This window comes from Falco biarmicus, chromosome 9 (genome assembly GCF_023638135.1).
Source record: "Falco biarmicus isolate bFalBia1 chromosome 9, bFalBia1.pri, whole genome shotgun sequence".
In the NCBI taxonomy this organism is placed as follows: Eukaryota; Metazoa; Chordata; class Aves; order Falconiformes; family Falconidae; genus Falco; species Falco biarmicus.
The window spans coordinates 1,937,481-1,958,216 of record NC_079296.1 but is presented as its reverse complement, the minus strand read 5'-3'; the positions used below and the strand labels follow the sequence as shown (position 1 = coordinate 1,958,216).

Sequence of the window (20,736 nt, the reverse complement as noted above, 5' to 3'; positions counted from 1 at the left end):
TGAAGAAATGGAGCAAACCAATACAAGGCCACTTAGATTAATCAAAGAGCAAATAAAGAGGTTTAAAGGTACTGGATTAAAATAAACTGTCCATGTTAAAATGTGGACAAGGAGCAGATATTTCCATTGTAAGAGTGAATGTCTACTGTGTCAGGAAAAAACCACATGGAAATGTATTACATGAGTAATTTGGTATGCCTTAGGCTTTTTAAGTTTCTTGCACCTCCGCTGTATGGCCTGGGACTCCTGCAGGGAATATTAGTGCCATTTATTAGTTACTGTTGTTATGTTACCACCATTTTCTAATTTAACTCAAAAAACTTACACCTTTCCATATTGAAAGAAAGGAGGCACAAAACCAGGCACTGAAGTCAGTTCAGCCCTATGGGGTAGTATAGTCTAGATACTTGGGGTTAAAGCAGTCCAAAAGCTTTTCCCATGCACTGGTTTGATACGGAAAAAGCTGGTTTAATTGAACCAGAATGTGATTCTACTCACTTTTGACAGATTTAGCAATAGGCCCATTAAATTTTCTTGCAGCTGGCATATGATTCACACTCCTTGATTATTGCCCAGGGGCCTTTTCAGCCACAACTGCCCAGGGGTGGGGGGGTGCAAGAGCGGAGTGAGTGGGCTGCCCGAGCCTTGCCCGAGGCACTGAGCAGGCTGTTCCTGCCCTGATCCGTTTCTCAGCTTCCTGACTACTAAGAGAGCTGGAAAGGTGATTCCCTACCTACATTATATTATTTGAGTATTCCATTTTCACTTTAAAATTAGTATTTTAAGATTCTTTGCTTTTGTAGAAAAATAAAGGTTTCTGACTTGTGTTGTGCTCCAGAGCACCAAAGTCCTTGGAAGTACAAGATTTCCCAAGGATAAAGTTATTTGTTTAGGACTATATTCATAAGTTACCCATAATCTCTTTTAAGCTCTTTAACACATGCTTAAGTTCCATCGATTTTAAGGCACTTATATGCCTAAAAATTTTACCCAGTGAAGGAGACTAGAGACTTACCTTGTGGTGTGTTTTTTAGTCATCAATGTTCTCTTACAGATAATGGTGTCATAAATAAAAGTATTCAAGACATCAAAAAATAGCCAAACCCTATTTCTTTGCTCATCCGCTCTTCTGAATAAGAAGCAGCATACTCTTCCACAGATCAACTTTCTGATTAAGTGCTGAATGCTTTTTTGCCTTTTTAAAGCTAAATGGCCCGTTCCTGGAAGTTTTTGAGTATGGGTCACTCCAAACTGTGCATGACAAAGCTGCTCTGTTTCTTCTGTCTCTTGCAGTTTTGTCTATTGTGAAAAATGAAGTTGTGCCAACTTGATAGGTGACAGGCAGCTTTTATTTGGATGTGCTAGGCGTTCGTAGTATATCTGAATTGTTTGGGTAAGGCTAGGTGTTTGCCCTTTGGAAAGGACTGAAGAGAAAAATGGGATTAGCCTTTGTGCAGGCATTCTGCTTGGACCAAACGGCAATGCCTTTTCCTTGGATTTGTAGTACTGTGGAGTTCATTGCTTTTGTTAAAGACTTTAGGCTGAGTGACATGTTTTTCAAAACATTTTGTAATTGTTCCATTTTCTTTTCATACTGAGAATCTCAAAGATCAGCTTATGTTTTAATCCATGGTTGGAGAATTAACAGATCCTCCTAATAGTAGGATACTAATAGGCAGTTATTTCTGGCTGTGAAAGCTGACAGTTGTCTTCACCAGAGTAATTCAGTCAGGAAGGAGTGGTCTGGTGTTAGACTTGGCTTTGAGAAACAGTGAAAATACTGTAAACCAGCTGGTCCTAGAAGTTAACTTTGACTCAGTGATTGGAAGCTCAAGGTGAACAAAATAGATAGAAACGGACCAATCTTACAAAGGCAAACTTGAAGAAATCAAGCTGGTGGGTTTTTCACATAGTGTGCTGTTCGGTTGCTGAACTCGTTTTGCCACAAGATCTTTTGAAACCAAAAGTAATTTTAAAAAAAAGTGTGTGTGTAGGAATAGCAGGAAAAAGAAAAAGTGAACAGACAGATTCTGAGAAGAAACATTGTAAAGAAAAAATACCACCCAGACTTAAACACAAAAGTGTTTATACAAGATCTATCTCAGGAAGCCCCTAAACCACAGCTCACTGCTGACAGGAAGCTACATCTGGAAAACAACTCTTGTACCTTTGCCTTTTCCCTATATTTCTTTTCGAAGCATTCTCTGCTTTCTGACACTGGATAACATATGTTTTAAAATGTTGAAGTGAATCAGTATTACAAATATTTAATCTTCTGTAATATACTTTTCCTGACTCATGGGAAAAGCGTTAGGAAATAGTTGGGGTTGGGGCTGGGGGGGAGGGCAATACTCTTGAGAAATTCTGATTTGTTCAGAGTGAAAGCTTTGCTAGGAAGCTTCAGACAGCTTCAGAATTTTTTTTTACTGTTTTAGTGGCTAAAAGAATGATTTGCACCAGTCAGAAGTGATTTTAGGTGTAAATTCCTGAATATAATTCTAGGTGAATTACTGGTAACTTTTCCTTTCATGCACTGGTATCTTATTTTGAAAGTTGCTTGGTTTATACTGCACTGACTTGTCTGGTTTTCTATATTAGGCTTCATTGCTACAGTGATGAAGGTGGAATGACTAATTGCAGTCATCCATTAGGGTGATTATTCAGGAAACACCACAGGATTGTTTCCTTCTCTTAGTTTCGGGGTGACTAAGTATGAAGCAGTGATAATATTTTATTTCTTTCATTAAGCATAGACCAGAGGAATGGCGGAAAATGAGTTTGTTGAGTTAAACAGGTTTCTTTAGCGTTATGGGTAATAGTGACTTTCTGAGAACTCTCAGATGTTTACAGACACTCTTGAGTGGCCTTCGGGATTAGTAGCCCTGCTTCTGAAAGATTTTCCTTTGAGGTCACCATGTTGACCTTTGAGGTGCTTGTGTGAAGAAGAGTAAAACTTTATAATGATCAGTGGCAGTCTTTGCATGAGACACAACATGATGGCAGGCTGCTCAGTTGAGGATTTCATCTATCAAAAGGCAAGAAAGAATTTATTTCAGGAATTTTGTGTTTTCTGTGAAGCGCTTTAAACCAGCTGTCAAACTGGAGAGTCAGTTCATTGAAATTGTGTTGCTTTCATTTCCTTTAAAACTTGTGAATTTGTAACCATGCTGAAATGTCACTGTACAAGCACTAGTATTTCCAGCTGTCTCTGCCAAGTGTTAGTAGAAAATGCTTGTCATATCGAGTCACTGTTACATTCTTTGTATTTCTAACAGGACTGATGTTACCCATTAGTTTAGTTTAAAGTCTCTTTGGAGAACAGGACTCCATGCAAATAAATGCTGCCATGATAGACCTGATAAACCATGGCAAGGTTAATGAAGCTTGAAAGGACTATTTTTTTTCCTTTATTTCTAGGAAAAAAAAATATCAAAACTGTATAGGAAAATGTTAAGTAAGAAAAATGAAGTGCAATTTAATGGTTTAAGTTAGCAGAGTGCTCTGCCTAAGGTAAATGTTTCAGCGTTGAACTGTTGATTAAATAAGCAAATTACAGTTACCCTTCTGATTAGCAAATGAAGCTCAGGAAAAGAAAAACTTCCATTCAGAACTACTCAGTGAATTTAAACTCAATTCACAAATAGTTGAGAAAAGACTAAAACCACGTTTTTTACTAATTTACTATTTGGTGAAAAGTAATTAACTCCAAGCTTACTCTTTCTTAATTAACGGTTGTTAATATTTAAGAGAATTTAAGAGTTAGATTGAACAGCTTGAGACACGTTTACTTGAGTTGTGCTTTGGTTTTGTTCTTAATCTTTGTGCTTATGACTCAGGCCACAAAATAGATATGATTGGGAAAGAAAAATGTAAGCATGATACAGTCACCTTTATGGCTAGAGCCATAATAAGGAACAGGCCATTGTCAGACACTTGGACCAGGGAAAAGATTTGATGCTTTTTAAGCTCATCCAAGAACTAGAATGCTCACAGCTTCCAGTTTACCAGCTTTCTCAGAGAAAACTTCAGTGAAAAAAGTATTTTTTTTCTGCTTTATATGTCCACTGAATCTTTAGTAACCTGCCTTATGTTTATTTTCCTTTCTTCTGTTTATTTATTGTAATCTTGGACTTCTAACATAACGCTGCAGTATAGTGTCTAGTATAAGATACTTTTGAATTACTCAGACTAATTAAAGATCTGCATTTCAGAAAGTACAGAGGTATGCAGGTTGTTAGGGTAGAGTGAATGAGCAAAAGCGTGCTGTAAAAAGGAAGCAAGCTATTATATGGTATGGTAAGGATTTTTGTGTTTTAACTGAGAATCTTTCGATAATAGAGTTTTCTAAAGACTGATTAACTTATTAAAATAATTATAGAGGTAATGAGATGCGAAAACAGCGCTTGTAGTAATAGCTGTATGAAACAGATGTGGGCTTCAGGCTTAAATATCACATGGCTGTATGTATATTGCCTCATTTCTCATAGCTGTCATCAATGGGACGAGTCTAACTCAGGAACTAAGTCAGGTCTAGATACATGATACACTTTATGTGGCCATAGTAAGACCAGAAACAATTTGATGAATCCCTCAAGTGAGTAGCTCAAGGGAGCTGTCTTGGTAAGATGTATTGTTATTGATTTAATGCATCTTTTTTGTTTATGTAAGTCGCTGTTAAATGTTGGTACTCGTTGATACTGATTACAGCTTTTCCATAACAAAACACATGCACTTTGTTACAACATGCGTATTTCTTGTTCTCTGACTCCAAAGGCTGTGAGGGAAGTTTAGTGTAGTGTGGGATTGGGTTTTGACTAACCTAGACCTCTGGAGTGAAAGGGGCAGACTAGGACTTAATTTCCTACTTAGATTCTTTTTAGTGCTGTTTCTGTAAATGTTGTGAAAAGAATTTTGATGCACACATCAAAAGTAAAATTAATTTCACTGTGTCAAGAAAGAATATGTTCTTATACTGTGCCGCTAATTTGTTCATCTGTGCTGAAATGATTCCCCACAGCATACTTATGTTTTACCTAAATACACATTTTGCAAGTAGCATTTTTCACCCTCATATTATTGTAAAAAGCACAGTATTTAGTAAGGGCATAAACTGCTAAAATACCTGTCACAGGTAGTTTTCTTCGTCTAGGCGTCTGCCCGCAAGCATGCAGTACAGTGTGCAGGGCAGTTCCGTAGCCACATGAGGAGTTACAGGGGGTCGGAAGAAGGTCCCGTAGGAAATGGGGACCTGTAGGTGGGCTGGCTGCGGGGCTGGCCCTGGCGCTGGAGCAGGCTGCTCAAGACCTTGGCCAGCTGAGCGCTGTAGGCCTCCAGAGACAGGGATTCACAGCCTTTCCGGGCAGCAGCGTAGTGCTTGACCCCTCTGAAAGGATTTTTTGGGGGTGGTCGGATTTTGGTTTTGTGTGTGTGTGTATTTGTTTTCCCTGTTCAAATTGGAATTTCCATTGCTGCAGCTTCTGTCAGTTGTTTCTTGTCCTGTCATGGCGCATCTCTGAGAAAAAGTTGTCTCTCTGCAGCTCCCCGCCACTCCATTTTGTTAGGGAAATGGCCACAGTCACCCTCTGCCACTGACCCTGTCACTTCTTCGGGCCACACCAGCCCAGCTTCTTAGGCCTGTCCTCGTCTGCCCAGTGCTGCCGCTCGCCCGCCTTGACGTGGTCCTCCGCTGGCCTCACTCCAGTGTAACGCCCAGCCGGTGCAGGGCTGCAGCAGGGCTGTGCTGTGGTGTTCCAGAGGCAGCCTCACTACTGCTGAGTAGATAGAAACACGCCTTATCTTCACAATTCTTTTGAAAACAAGCTGTATGCTGTTGGGTTGCCACCCCTGTGCATGCCATAACGTTGCATGTTATAAGAAGGCATGCTACTAAGCAACATTTCCTGCAAACTGTGTGTCACAATCTACCTTAAAAATAAAGTTAAATTTGTAATGTTGCTTTCTTAAAAGTTGAAGATGGCTGGAGAGTTACTTTTTTCCATGTAGGTCACAGGCGTATCTAAACAGTCGAAGCATTCAGGCTAGCACCTAAGACTTAAATAGGTGGTGCCGCTTCTGAGAAGGCAGCATGATATGAACGCTTTCTTTTTTTCTGGAGCTGGTGATCATTGTTTCTTGTTTTGGGTACAGAAGGAGCCAAAAGAAACAGGGCAGTATAGGAGATGCTTTTGGCAGAGGGTGGCGGAGGCAGTTGTATCAGTGCTGGAATTTTGGTTTGATTTTTGTTGAATGAATACTTGATTTTGAAGATGCTCATGCCTTTCAAGGGATGTGTTAAGGAACAATGTAGTTGCTCATTCTATCCTATTGTTGAAGCTGTTGCTTGTGAGTGGAACTGCTTTTGTACTCAGGCACATAGTACGGTAATGACAGTGTTGTTTCCATTACTGTTTTTATCCATTTTAAAAAAATGTATTTGCCATAACTGTGTCAGTTGGAACAAATCTTTTAATACTTTGTGGAAATACTGTCTTTTTTAAAATACAGTTATAAACTTTTTGGATCGTGTTCTGACAGAGGTAACAGACTACAAATATTTTTACTTTTTTGTTACTAATTGTACCTAATAACATTTCTTGTTTGCCATGAAGTAAAATAATTTTCAGAATGTTCACTGCAGTTGCTTGTGATTTTCTGTTTAATTAATGGATGTGGAGTTGTATACTCGAGTTATGCTATGCGTCAGTGTTACAGTGACACAGCTTTTGAACCCATGAAGTACCTTTGCCTCAAAGATCCCTAAGTTTTTTTCAGGTGAATGCTGTCTGCACTGAAAACTTACTGAAGTAGTTATTCCAGTGAATGTCTCAATTTGGATGTGATCATTCTTGAGGAATGCTGGGCCTGTAATAGGCTATCTGTTCCAGAGTAAATATTCCAAAATAGTTTGTCTGTGCTTTCCAGGTATAGACAAGCCCAGAGTGCTAATGTGGCACTCCAGCACTGTTTTCTTGTTCTCTAACAGAAAAGAGAGGAATTGTTGTTCGTATAGTAAGCATATGCGTGATTATTGCTATGAGAAGAAGTTAGTTTGATCCAATTAAGAAATTACATATAATCTACAAACAGCCCGGTACAGAACATCTTTGGGATTTTGGTTGATATATTGCCATTCCAAGTAAGAAAATACTGCAGGCTTGCATTTATGCTTACTGCAGTTTTTTGCTCAGCATAAGATGTAATGCTATTTCAGGTACAATGTTGGTGTTGATTATCTCTAATTAAAATAATTAACACATTCTTCCTTATTCGCCAGACTAGCTTTAGAACATATTTAAATGTGTATCCTACCTACTTCAAATTTTAATTTCATTAGTTGATGTTGCTGAGGTTGATTGAGCCAAAATAACGTGCTCTCTCTACCCACACATTTTTATAAGGTCAGTTTTGCTTATATCTCATGATAAAAGAGATTGCTTAAAGTACTTTATTCACAGTTAAAATCAGTGTCTGTTGTCTGCTTGTACATGCATAGCTTTGCTGTAACAAATTAGTCCCTATAACTGCTGTACTCCAGACTGTCCTACAATAATACATCTGTAGGCAGAAGCTAGCACATTTATCACATTTATCATAGAGTAAATAGCGTCATGGCTGGAAGGGACCTCTGGAGGTCATCTGGTCCAACGTTCTGTTGAAAGGAGGGCTGTAGGTTAGGTTATCCAGGGTCCTAACAAGCCAAATCTTGAATATTTCAAACAAGGAAGTTTTACTCCTCCTCTGGGAAACCTCTTTCAATGCTTAGATGTTTGCACACTGAAGAATTTTTGCTTATAAATTGCAGACAGAATTTCCCCCATTGCCTCTTGTCCGGTTGCTGTGTGTCACTGAGGAGGGTATTTCCATCTTCTCTGTAACTGCCCTTTAGGTACTGGCGGCCTGGCTAGATTCCCGTTCTGCACCTTCACTTCTCTGGGCTGAGCAAACCCAGCGCCTTTCACCTTTCTTCCTATGACAAGTTTTCCAACCCTGTAGTCCTCTTGGTGACCATCCATGGTAATTGTTTAATGTCTCTTGAGACATTTTGTCCTGAATACATACCTGTGTGGTAACATAAACGATAAATAAAATAACTACAGAAGTGAGTATTTTGATTTAGTTCAATCCATGTTTTAGTGTTTGTAGTATTAGTGTGGATTCTGCCAAGCAGCTTTGCTGTTTTAACAAGAAAATGTAGACAGAAGCTATACTTTAAATCCTTGCCCACGAAGCCCCACTGGGGAACAGTTTTGAGATTCTGATTTAAATATATGTATGCAAATCTGCATCTGTCTTTCTATTGGAAGTGTAAATAATGAGCAGAGGTTCTCCAGTCTATCAAGAGCTGAAAAGTTAAATTAATTGTGTAGCATACAGTTTCAATGTAAAACAGTTGTAGTCCATATTTTCATGTCAGGCTATTTCTGGCAACTCTCACTGTAGCAACCATCATTAAAATGCTTTAAAGCAATTTAAATAATCATTTTAAGCTCCAGTGAATATATTTGTAACTTATTTAAGATAGGCATCTATTTTGAAAGTTTGCATTTTTCCTTGAATGAGAATTTGTATAAGGAAAATTCTCTTACTGATGTGCTTTTAAAATACTTCTCAGTACTGTCTTTGAAAGACAGAAGTCATGTAGTTTGAAGCCATTATTGTTTTCCCTTTGACGTAGGTAAATGTCCACAAAACAACAACAAAGAAGAGACTGGAAAATACAGAAAATGTATCTTTCAATTCATTCCTGTGTTGAAGAAATAACGTTCCAGAAAGCAATCATATTAGCTACCTCCCCTCTTAGCAACCCCCTCTTACCTCCCCCTACTAGCAACATCCCTGCAGGATTGATTTTACGTGTGCGTTTGGAAAAAAGCTATTGAGGTGAGTATTCACACTCGCATTAGACTGATGATATGCAAGGGGAGATGCCAGAGAATGGCAAGAACAGCTGTTAGGGAATTCAGAGCTATGTAAGTAAAAATTATACAAATCCTTTTAACTGAGAATTTTTTTTGTCTTTTTGACCTGCCTCATTATAGTTCTGCATCTGTGTGCGTGTGTGATGCTGTGTTCTGGCTAGCCGGCATCAGACAGAAGCGATAAACTGGGTCCTAATCCCACCTTTACTTTCCTGGGAGTGATCCCATTCACTTGGCCACTCTGCCAGCAGCGTGCATTACAAATCACATATTGTTGCCTTGGCAAAGATTTGTCTTAGGTTGTTTTTAGAGTACTCCAAGTCCTACCAAGGTTAACCAGTATATACATTTTGGTTTTGTAGAAAAATTTTCCAGCCCTTAGTCCATGGAAAATATCCAGTCGTCTCGAAACCAATGATACCACAAAACCGTTGGCTTTTCTGACTATGACCTAATCTCCTAAGAATGGTGTCTCTGGTTTTACAGACTGCTGACTGTAGTGATTTGGACTTTTTACCACTGAGTTAATTGATAAGTTGCTTTCTCTCTGTCCTCTCCTTTATTTAGTATGATACAACCACACTACTGTATGTGGGAAAAGGCTTTCATAAATACAGCTGACTACAGACTGGAAACATTTTTGTCTCTTCTGGTTTTCCTATCAAACCAGTGTCATTATTCAACTTTTGGGGAGAAAAAAGGGAAAATAATTATTTTCCATAGGTTCCCTTGTGTTACGCGTGCCAGTTACTGTGTGTCTTGTAGTCACTGCTTCCTGTACAAAAAGAATGCTGTATGGTACACTGCAACATGTGTGCGTTCAGGGGCTTCTGAGTTGGAAATACCTTTAGGAAGTGTACGTGATGATAAGTAGGGAACCAAACTTCTGTTTTTCTCCTCTTATAGCATGCGTTTGTGGTTGTCACAGCAACAGTACAATTTACTAAACAAATATGGAAGATTATAATAGTACTTGATCAAAATGTTAAGAATAACAAATTGAAGTCCCCAGGCTAATCTGATATACTTCCCCAAAAGCTAATTATTCTTCGTTGTAAAGTAGTGAATGTCTGACTGACAAAAATACTGTACAGCAGCTGTTTCCGAACTTACTTGCATAAACATTTTAAAAAAAACCAAAAACCCAAACCCAAAACCCAAAAAAGAGGATGCAGCTGAGAATGATGCAAGTTTTTAGTCTTTATCTGCACTGTTTTCTTATGATCTGTGTGTATTTGTGAGACAGTTTTAGGTACTGTTATGTTTTGGATTACACCTTGTGCCTGCAAATTGTTGTGAATCCCCAAAAGAGATTTGAAATTCTGAATTGTTAAGAACAAATGTTGCTGCGCCTTGTGCAAGCTGCACATCATTACATATTTTCTAGAAGGTATTTAAACCCCGCTTTTCTTATGTCTTCTTGGTAATAATATTTATTTTCATGAGATCTTTCTGACAGGAAAGTGCTTGCTGTCTCTCACTGAACTCGTGGAAAACAGAGGATAAAATAACTTGCCCAGGTCAAAGAAATCTGTGAGAGAACAGTACGTTTGAATCCAGATTTTCTGACTTCCAGGGACATGCCTTAGAAAATGCATTTCCATTTCTTTCTGCCACTGCAGTTTAAAGTAACACCAACCCAGCTTTTCTCATTGGTATAACTTTGTACATGTGCTTTACTAGACTGAAACTATTTTGTGTTTCAGAGCATGTTACATCAGTCTTTCTTAATGAGGAACAAATCACACACCATAGCTACTGGTGAAAATTTTAAAGCTTGTATGTTTGATGTGAGGTTCATCAGAATTGGGTGAAGCTGAATAACCCCTGGCTTAGGTTTATATTTCTTAAGATGATGTTGTTAGTACCCATCAACTCCAAAGTCTGCTTATTTATTATCTGCCTCAGTGCTGTTGGCTCTTTCTCAGAAGCCTTGAGTATTGAATAAAGAAATAATAGGAGAAGCCTAACTGAATTGACACAAATATACAGGCTTAGGTTTGCATCCTGCTGAACGTGCAGTTCTCCATAAATACTTTTTGAATAAAATGTAGCCTTGGAAGTTGTTGTCTGGTGGATGGAGTGCTCAAAATGCATGATCTGGGTGTTAATGACTACTACATTTCAAGGTCACTTTCTTGGTTTACTTCGACCTCCTAATCTTTAAACTGTTAGTAATATTACTGCTTTTTTTTGAGCTCTTCAATAAAAAATTAAGAGCTAGCTATTATAGTTCTTTTGGCAATTGCAAAATAATCGATCCCCTTGACACAGTGTGATTTCCATTGATAAATTTAGTTCTGGATTACTTGCCCATGCTTTTCCTTAGTCTGTGTTATTATTTCCTGATACCATAAACTAATGAATACTGTGTTGTTGGCATACAATGATCCAGCTGCAAAATTAGTTCTAATAACAATGGAGAAAAGCAGTATCACTGGAAAATGTTTTGCCTGTAGAAGCAACTGCCCATGAGCTCACCCTCTGGAAAATATCCTGATGGCTTCACATCTTAGAGAGCTTTTTTCAGTGCACAGTAGCACAAATGTAAGCCAAGGTTTGAAAAGCTAGTGCTGTGTGTTTTCTTTGGCATATGGCTATCCTGAGCCTTTCCTTTGAGAAGCAGATCTTAAAGTCTTTTGCCGAAATGAGTAATTTTGTGATTCCTCTTGAGCAAAATAAACTGATTCTCATCTATTCCTATTACCACGTCATATATATAGAAGAGTTCATAATGCCACTGCCCAGGTGAAGGCTGATAACACTGAAAAAAAAATCATAAAAACCTAATCATCCTTCTTGATTTAAAAGGACAGAGGGAGAGAAACACCGTTGCAAAGGTGTAGCTTGATGTGTATTTACAAAGGTTATGTTCTGTTATATGCCAGCATTCATTAATTAAGCATTCAATTTAATTTTTTATTGGCATCCATCAGTTTTGTTTCTTTCTTCCTGCATCCCACTACCCACAAAAAGCCCATTTCCTTGCACTTTTATTTGGAATTGACAAGAGCTATGCTAACCCACACACCCCCATCCATTTTGTTGCTTGTGTATCTCATCGGTCCTCATCCATATATTGTCCTGGAAGATTTACTGTTTGTCTGGAAGAAATGCCTATGACTACTGATACAGATGGGAAGGGTGTTTACATCCTTGATATCAATGAGAATATCTGCAAACTTGCTCAAAATAGCCAGAATCTAGTCTTGAACGAGGCTGCCTTGAGGCATATTGCAGCATAGAGGCTCTGAGCAAGTAGAATTTTTTAGAGTCTTTAACTACATTTTGATGTGCCGCTTGATAAGAGGGGACAGTGAAGAGCAGCAATGTGAATTCGAAATCTAGGTAAGATCTCCAGGTCATGGAGAAATCTTGGGTGGTTCAGTCTGGTTTTACTCGGCATTGGACTGCTACAGAGCCATCCTCGTACTGGGGAAATCAGGGTTCATTCTTTCATTCTGGTGTGTGGGGTGCCTGGTCTGTGCTGGCAGCGTGTAGGAGTTAGTAACTTGTGTGTTGGGTGACAGCTGAAGCGGCCCCAGTATGGTTGGGCCCTTTGCAACAGGTAAGTTCAGAGGAGCTGAAAGTAAGGGTTGGTCTTTGGGTGGTTGTTGTTCATCCCCTAAAATCTGAGACTGGGATGTGGAAAGTTAATAGAGCTGTACTCAAAGCATACACAGAAAGCAAACTCAGTCACTCCCTCTTCCTTCAAATATCACCCATCTTTTGGCTTGGGATATTATTGTAGCTGAGAGAAGCAGCAGCATATCAGCATACTTAATCCATGGGTCCAGAACCCCAAACTACTAGTGCAGATTACAAAAATGGAGGCTGTTTTTGTTAGAAAACAGAACAAATAACAGAGTTACGCAAAATAGACGTAACTTCTAATGATACGCAGTTCTGTCTCTCTAGAGATGGAAATGAGGAAAAATTCAGGATGGCTTTTAGTAAGTACTTTCGGGGGAGAAAGCAGTAAATGCCCCAAGTTGCTCTTCAGCTAAAAGCATTAAGATAGTCTGAGGCAGAGGACCCTTGTCTTTATAATCTGTACGCATAGCTATGAGAGAGAGAGATTGCTTCTTCAAGAGAGAGCATTTTTAATACGGGAAGACAATTTTTAAAGGACTGGTCTGGGCTAGTGAAGGAAGTTAAACTAGACTGTAAAACTTGACCTGATTTCTAAGTATCTTTTTTCTTTGTTTTCACTCCAGTGTGTCTGGAATTTCCGTTTTGCTTATATGTTGTTAATCCAACTCTATTCCACTTCTTTACAAGGACCAAACATCCTGTTTGGTTTTGGTGGGTTTATCAAATTGCCTTTGAACACTGCAGCACCCTCTGTGCTACCTACCTACCATGTCAGTGGGTCTGAAAGGTTCATTCCTGGTCCAGATGCACAGGTTGGAGGCAGGTCGAGGGACAGCTCAGTCATGGGCTCGTGGTTTCCTAGCAAAGCGTTCACAGCTCAGAATGAACAGTTTGTTCTTGCTTGTCGCTGCCTCTGGGTCCGTTTCGTGATTTTTCAGTGCCAGTTCACATCATTTCTTCACCTATTCCTCCCTAAGCAGTAGGATTTTCCAGAATGCATAAATGAATGGGCTAAAAACTATAAAGACATTAGGTACGCACTTGCAGCCTGGCTAAGCTGGACATAACCCAGTGTCACCCAGTGAGCCACTTATTTGTCAAGGTGGTGGAGAGCTGAAGAAGCAGATACATAGCAGGCACAGCTCTAGTGAGAAGTCTTGCAAGAGATTTCCTCAGTCTCGGAGCAGAAACATTAATGGAGATCTTCCAGACAGCACTTCAGATACGCAAAATTCCATGGCAAGACTGAATCTTAGCTATAAAACTTAGGTGATAGTGAAGTATGGGGTATACTGAACATGTGAATGAGGTTTTGCTCATGCATATACTCAGTACTTATTAAAATCTAACAAAACTGCCAGGCCTGTCTTTTTTTTCCATAAGCTGTAAAGAAGAAAACCTTTGGAAGCCACATGACTTTTCTTAAATTTGCTAGACTGTTGCTGGTGGTCTGTAACTTATAGCTCTACATGATAGTAATGAGACATTACTAGAGAACACATAAGAACATTTTCTTTTCAGGAAAGTATTTCTGTTTTCCCAGATGGAAATCTTATTTCCAGTGTTTTGTTTTATTTTGGTTTTATCTGAGTAAGTTTGAGGCATACTTACTACCAGGAGAAAATAATTTGTTTTCACTGCACAAACTTACTACACTTCCAGAGATCTGATTATTATCAGTAACTAATATAAGCTTACTGAAATTCTCTCAGGAGTGTGTTGCTTAGGTGTGCTGTATGCGTTTTATCATAGTGGCTTTCCTTCCCTTTTAAAAAATTGCAGTTGACTAGCATAGTTGCATTTCCTGTTGGTTTAATAGCTGGATTTTATTGAGAAAATTCACTGTTCTAAAGCTAGGAGAGTGAAAGTGAGCCAGCTAGCTATTTTCCTGAAACTAAGAGTGTTTTTCTGAAGGCAGGGCAAGAAAACATGGGGCGGAGCCAGAGTCGTTAATTATAAACATGCTCAAAAAGCACTGTGGAAAATCTAATGTGGAAATATGGTAGATTTTTATGCTGCACAAGTTATTTTCCTGCTCAAAAGAATGTTCCTTCGTTATGCAACAAAGAAGCACTGACTTCCCTGCACAGCTCATAGAATAGTTTAGGAATACATTAAATCAAAGTCTGCCTTTTAGCTGACCCTAGATGTTTGAGCAGCCCTAATTTAAAGAAAATCAGACTGAGATTAATATTCTTGATACACTCTAGCAATAGCTGCAGTATCCCTGAATGGAACACGTACAGTGATTTCTATTCAGTCTGTCTGAATACAGCGTTCACAGCAGGCTCAGTACATCTTGTACAGCATTTTCTCTCTGCATTCATAAAGGGTTTCCCTTCCAGGACCACTGAGGTCAGTGAGAGTTTCATGAATGACATCGGAGGCTAGGAGATTATGTTGTTTGCTTTTTAACTAAATCACAGAGCCAAAAAATAGTAGCATTTAACTAGGCAAAGATGCACATGATGCTTGCTTTTTCTACTGCATGTCATTTTATAGTGATTTTTCTGAATACTGACTTATGAAAAGTGTTTAATCTGTATATCATTAATGCTTTCAAAAGATACTGCATTTACTAACCCTCCTTCTCAAGCCTGGAAATAGGAATTATATTGTCCAAGGAAAGTATTTAGGATTTACACATTAGGAGCTTCAGGCTGGCTTCGGCAGAGGTGGAAGAGCAAATAGCACAGGAATGTCAAGTTTCTGAGACTTCTTGGCAATCGAGTACTGGTAATGCAAGTCCCAGGACTTGGACAATCTGTAATACCTTGCAGTCTGAGCAAAATACGCTTACACAAAAATCTTTTCTCTAATGGGTATTTTATTCTGGGGTGCTCACTAACTTAAGATGAACTAAAAACATCTTTTTAATCTATTTTCTGAACTGGAGTAACAACTATAAACTTGCAATGCTTTTGTACTCAGCACTTTTATAAATGGTAAAAAGGTGTTCCTGAAAAGCTGTGGTTGTTTTTGGAAAGGATAAAATGTGTCAGGTTCCATCCTCCCTGCAGAGCCTCATGGCAGATGCTGTGTCTGAGACTGTCCTGCCCATTTCTGTGAGCTGCACTGAAATGCTGCGCTGCTCCTGCGAGTCACAGCACAGTTCTCCTACAGAACTGACATTTTATCTTGTGTTCCTGAGGAATTTCTTGGTTGACACAACAGTGAACGATCGAAGATACTGGTAGCGCTGTGCTCTTATGCCAGCAAATTTGGGTAGTAGGTTGGTTACATCTGCCTGCTAATGAATTTGCTGAAAAGCCAGAAATGTGAGTGCATCTCAAGTCCTCAGGCTGGCTTACCCTTTTCTTCTTGAAAAGCTTTTATAAAGCTGATTTAAGTTTCTGGTTTGTGTTGTTGTTTAAAACGTGCAATGTTTTTGTTCTTACTCAGTTTATTAAACTGGTAATTTAATGCTGTAGAAGAATCTGTGTCAGGTTCTAGATTTCACCCATTACTCAGATGAGAAATCTTTCATTTGTGCCTGAGAGTGTGTTAGTGCATTTACTTCTGTGCAATAGGATTTCCCATTTGTTAGTCTTCTAATTTTATTTGGTTGCAAAGTGAGGGACACTTCTCCAGACCTGTGGGTCAAATTCATTATCATTACCTCATTCTGTTGTCAGGGAGGGGTGGCTTATAAAGAAGACAGGTCATATTCTTCTCAGAGGTGCCCAGAAAAAGGACAAGAGGCAATAAACATTGGATATTAGAACTGGACACGAACAAGAAAAACTACTGTTAGAATGGCTAAGGAGCATTCGACCTAAGTTGGTCAGAGAGTCTCCATCCCTAAACTTATAAGGCTCTTAGCAACCTTTTCCAGCTTCGAGGTAGCCCTGCTTTGAGCAGGAGATTGGACTAGATTGACCTCTGGACGTACCTTCTGACCAAAGTGACCCTGTGATGATGACTAATGCCAGCACAAAGTGTGCATAAAGTGCCACCGATTGGAATCCTAAGATTCTAGTTCTTCTCTAAAAAAATACCATTGCACTGCTATAAAAAAGTATTAGAGAGTTTTTTACAAACGTTAAAACTCAGAAAACAAGAATGATGAGATAAATTTCACCCACCTTCTTTGCAGACCAAGATCAGAAAAGGAGTTATGTATGTGAACTAATAATAGTAGGAAGAAAAAAAGAAGTTATTGGGATAGAACTTTAATTTGGGTAATTCAGGGTATGTTTAAAAAATCATTGTATCTGATTAGTCCAGAAAGAGCAAAGTTATCACTCACAGGAAATACTGATTTTTATCTGAAACAATTAATATTTGTATATAGCTAATAGTAAAAGAGTATCTTCCACAGATCACTTAGTAACTCCTAATACATAAGGTGGTTTGCAAACACATAAAGCACACTTCTTGATCCAGTCCCTAACACATACATAAAGGATTAGTATGGTGTTCTGTTTCTTTAATCTACTTCTCTTCTACTAGCAGTTGAATTCACACCAAAAAACCCTGCATAAACCCAAGACTTACATCAGGTTAGCTTTCTGGGATCACACTACTGTGTTTGGGCTTTTAGAGCTTTTAGTTTGGTTGTGATTTCTTCCGTGATTTGGAGGAAGGTGTTCTGTGGGATGTTTGGGGAGGATGTGGATGTCAAGTCAGACTTCTGTGACACTATTCACAGCAATTCTAGTATTTTAGTTAACGTTTGTGTTCTGTGATGTTTTAAGACATTTTTCCATAGTTCATAGGAATTGAAAAGTATAAATCTTACTTTATTGTGACAGGTGTCAGAAAGCATATCCAGTGCTGTTACTGAACTATTGGAAGAATATGTGAATTGAAGGGTAAGGTGAAACGTTGAAAAAGCAGTGTGAAGGGCTCACATGTTACCATTGCCGTGTGCTGTTTGTTCCCAATGGATTCCAGCTCAACAGAAACTTTACAGCATAGTTTCAGAATGATTCTATTTCAGATCTAACAGAGGATTAGAATATTTCTACTTGCTTGTTTTTAAAACTCTTCTTGGATGGAACATGATCTGTTGCTAACTAATGTTCAACATCGATAGCTGTAAGATTTCAAGACACCCAGAGAAAGGAGCTGATAAGAGTGGACCTTAATAGAGCCTTGTCTCAAAACAGGTACATAATATGTAGCTACAGAATTTAGTTTGACCATGTTTGTGTCAACTCAAAAAATTTGATGAATGTGTCCCTGCCCTTAGCTTGCAGTTGTCTCTGTATGATATGCAAAAATCAGATAAAGGACTAGTGCTTTGAGCTGCCTCTCTGGGCACAAGCTTTCATGCTGTCTGGAGTGCTTAATAGAATCACAGCGAGTGACACACATTGTTGTACAGAGGGGGTTTGGCTTTGTTCTGTTTCTTTTTTTATCTCATACAGAATCATTAAATTTTGTGATGCAAAAAGATCGATTTAGTCCTGATAAACTTAGTTATATTTTGCTCCAAGTTCACTGTGTAAACTGTGGTTTCCTCTTTGAAATGCACATCCCACAAAATCTGATCTGCACTTCAGTTTATCAGTAGAAGTTAGAAAACTGAAGACTCTACAGGAAAGATTTCAACTGTAAGTGGTATTACAGTATTTAGGTTGCATCCACTTCATTCTTATTTATCACTACTGGCAGTGGCTTTGTGTTTGTGTAAATTTTGTATAAATTGTGTGTAAACCTGCATTCAGAGGTAATTGATTACAAATTCAAGCATTTCGTATTTCCTGCAGATTAAGCGTGCAGTTATGAGATTTTTTTTTAATAAAAAAAAAGTAAAACCTAAGTTAAGAATGGATGAAGCTGCACTTTCTTCTTTGTATTGTCTGGTTTGGGTATCTCTGGCTGTCGCATGGCTCCATGAAGAGGCAAAAGGGCAGCAAGTCTCCTTTATACGGTGATTGCCCTCACTTATTTCAGAAGGTCTTATTCACAGAGTGCCCATGTGGCTGAGGACACACTGAAGATGAAGTGTGTTGTAACTCTGCCTCAACAGACTAACTGTTCCACTTCCCTAAGAGATTAAGTACTGTGCATTACGACTTTGTTCCTTCCCGTGTTCTGCACCCAAGGCCTGATCAACAGAGAGCATAGCTAGAAGTCCTAAAATAAATTAATTTTACACACACGCTCATAGCCTCTGTACCCCTTCCCTGCATTCATACAATTGAAATACTAAAACTGATTAAAGTATCCTCACAAGAGCAAGTGTTGCTCTTCCTCATCTTCATTTAAATGCATTCAGTTCATTACTGAAGTAAATAGATGGGCCTTGCATTATGCTTTCATAGTAGCTTTCATGAGTCTTGCAAGACTGTGTTGCAGAATTGCCTTTCAGTTTTACAGAGTTAAACTTCCTAGGCGATCTTGGTGATGGTTCAGTGTTCTCAGACTCGATGGTTGTGCGTTTTATGTACTACCCCCTTGGGCTGTGATTGCTCTCTAACTGCTCTAGGCTGTAAAAGAAGCCTGCTGCAAATCATAATGGTATGTGCAGTACTGAATGGCATGTGTTGATAAAAAGCAGTTGGGTACTACGCAAGAGATGTTATACTGTATCATGAAATCGTTTCAGCCTTAAGCCTGCCTTTTTCTTCCTTAGATATTTGTGAAGGTAAAAGTACTGTACAACAGAGACTAAATCTGCAAAATACCTGCCTATCAAATGTGGGATGTAGGTATATTTTTGATGGTGATGGTAGCTAACGTCTTGCCACATGTGACTTCTGTATATAATGTGCTGCTTTACCAACCAAAAATGAAGTTTTGTCTTGTCAGGCAGTGCTTTGGAAAAGCGCAATACAAATTAGAACAATCGGCATTTTTAGCAACTACAGTAATCACCATCTTTCTGTATTTACTAAGAAATACGGTCCTAGGCAGATAACTGCAATTTTTTTCAGTTAAGGAATTCATAAATAAACCCCTTTTCTTTTATGTTTTTTTAAATCATGACATAATCAAAACCTAAACATCATCTCCTGTTGTCTTGCGGCAGACGCAGGCTGGAGCCCCAGCCGAGGCGCAGCAGTGGCTGTGCGGGGAGGAGGGCCGTGCCCAGGAGGTGCTGCGCTGCGGTGCTGAACTCGGCTCGTGGCCCAGGCTGCTGGGCTGCCGTCAGCTCCATGCCAGCTGCCCGTGCCACCATCAGCGGCTCGTGGCAGCTGTTGCTCTGTTCTCAGTGTCCTTGTTACGGTCCTGCAGACTGCTTGTAGTTGACGTTAGCTTATACAAGTGCACATGAGCAGAATTTTTCTGTCCTTTTTTAAGAGGTGTTAGCAAACTCAAGCACTAATTAGGACATTTTTCAACATGCAGATCCCAAGCTCTCCTTTGTTTAATGGGCCCAGACCACAGTGGGGCTAAATAGCTGCTGTCTGTTGTATTTGTTAAAAATTATGCAGCCATTTCTGTTTGAAACACTAGATCAATTCGTTGATTGGTTTGTTTGTTTCAGGAATTTATCTCTTGGATTTAATCTACATTGATTCTGCATATCCCGCTTCAGGCAGCATTATGGAGAATGAACAAAGATCCAATCAAATGAACAATATTCTCCGAATAATAGCTGATCTGCAAGTCTCCTGTAACTATGGTTGGTAAATCTTGTTGTACCTATTAAGCCTTAACTAAAATTTTAGTTTAGTACAACATTATGAAAGCCAGTGTCAGCCCTGTGTGAAGGCAACACAAGAGACTAACGTTGGTAGAACTGAACACTAGTAAATGATGTGGCTTCCACTTCCGTGCAGTTTCAATCTTATCAGTAGATTAGGCAAATGAGCATGTATCCTGAATTGTAGAAGCTGTTTACAGAAGTTGTGCAGAGTTTAATGCTAAGTATGGACATGACATACTTTCAAGTACAGCTATTGCATCTGGATTATATTCTACTTCCATCCCAGGCAGTCAGAGAGAATTACCTTAATGTCTTTCCTTTCCTTTACAGTAGATATGATGTCTCTGGAGTGCAGAATGTGTTAATTTCATTAGCATTTTATTGTTAGCATCCTGATGATATGTTTACAAAACAAAATCCACATATTTCAGTCTATAGAACAGTTGTTAAATTGTGTGTTAAGCTTTTCCACATACCTCACTTGTTGATGAAGTGAGGAACATGAGGGGGCTGCTTCTTTCTCTTAACAAGATTTTACTCCGAAATTCAGTTATGCAATTCTAGCCTGTTAGTGAAGCCTTATGTCAAAAAATGTGCTGGTTTTGGAGTCTTGACAAATACTTG

General features: G+C 38.9%; 1 protein-coding gene across 13 annotated transcripts in view; it reads left to right on the top strand.

The window, feature by feature from the left end:
• RALGPS1 (Ral GEF with PH domain and SH3 binding motif 1) overlaps nt 1–20,736 on the top strand; it is a 120,283-nt gene that overhangs the window by 64,908 nt on the left and 34,639 nt on the right. For 12 of the 13 annotated variants that reach the window (XM_056352977.1, XM_056352987.1, XM_056352976.1 and 9 more), the window contains one exon: nt 19,951–20,088. The exons of the other annotated variant lie outside the window; for it this stretch is intronic. In XM_056352977.1, the coding sequence (XP_056208952.1) occupies nt 19,951–20,088 (138 nt within the window). The remainder of the gene's footprint in view (nt 1–19,950; nt 20,089–20,736) is intronic. 13 annotated transcript variants of the gene reach the window in all.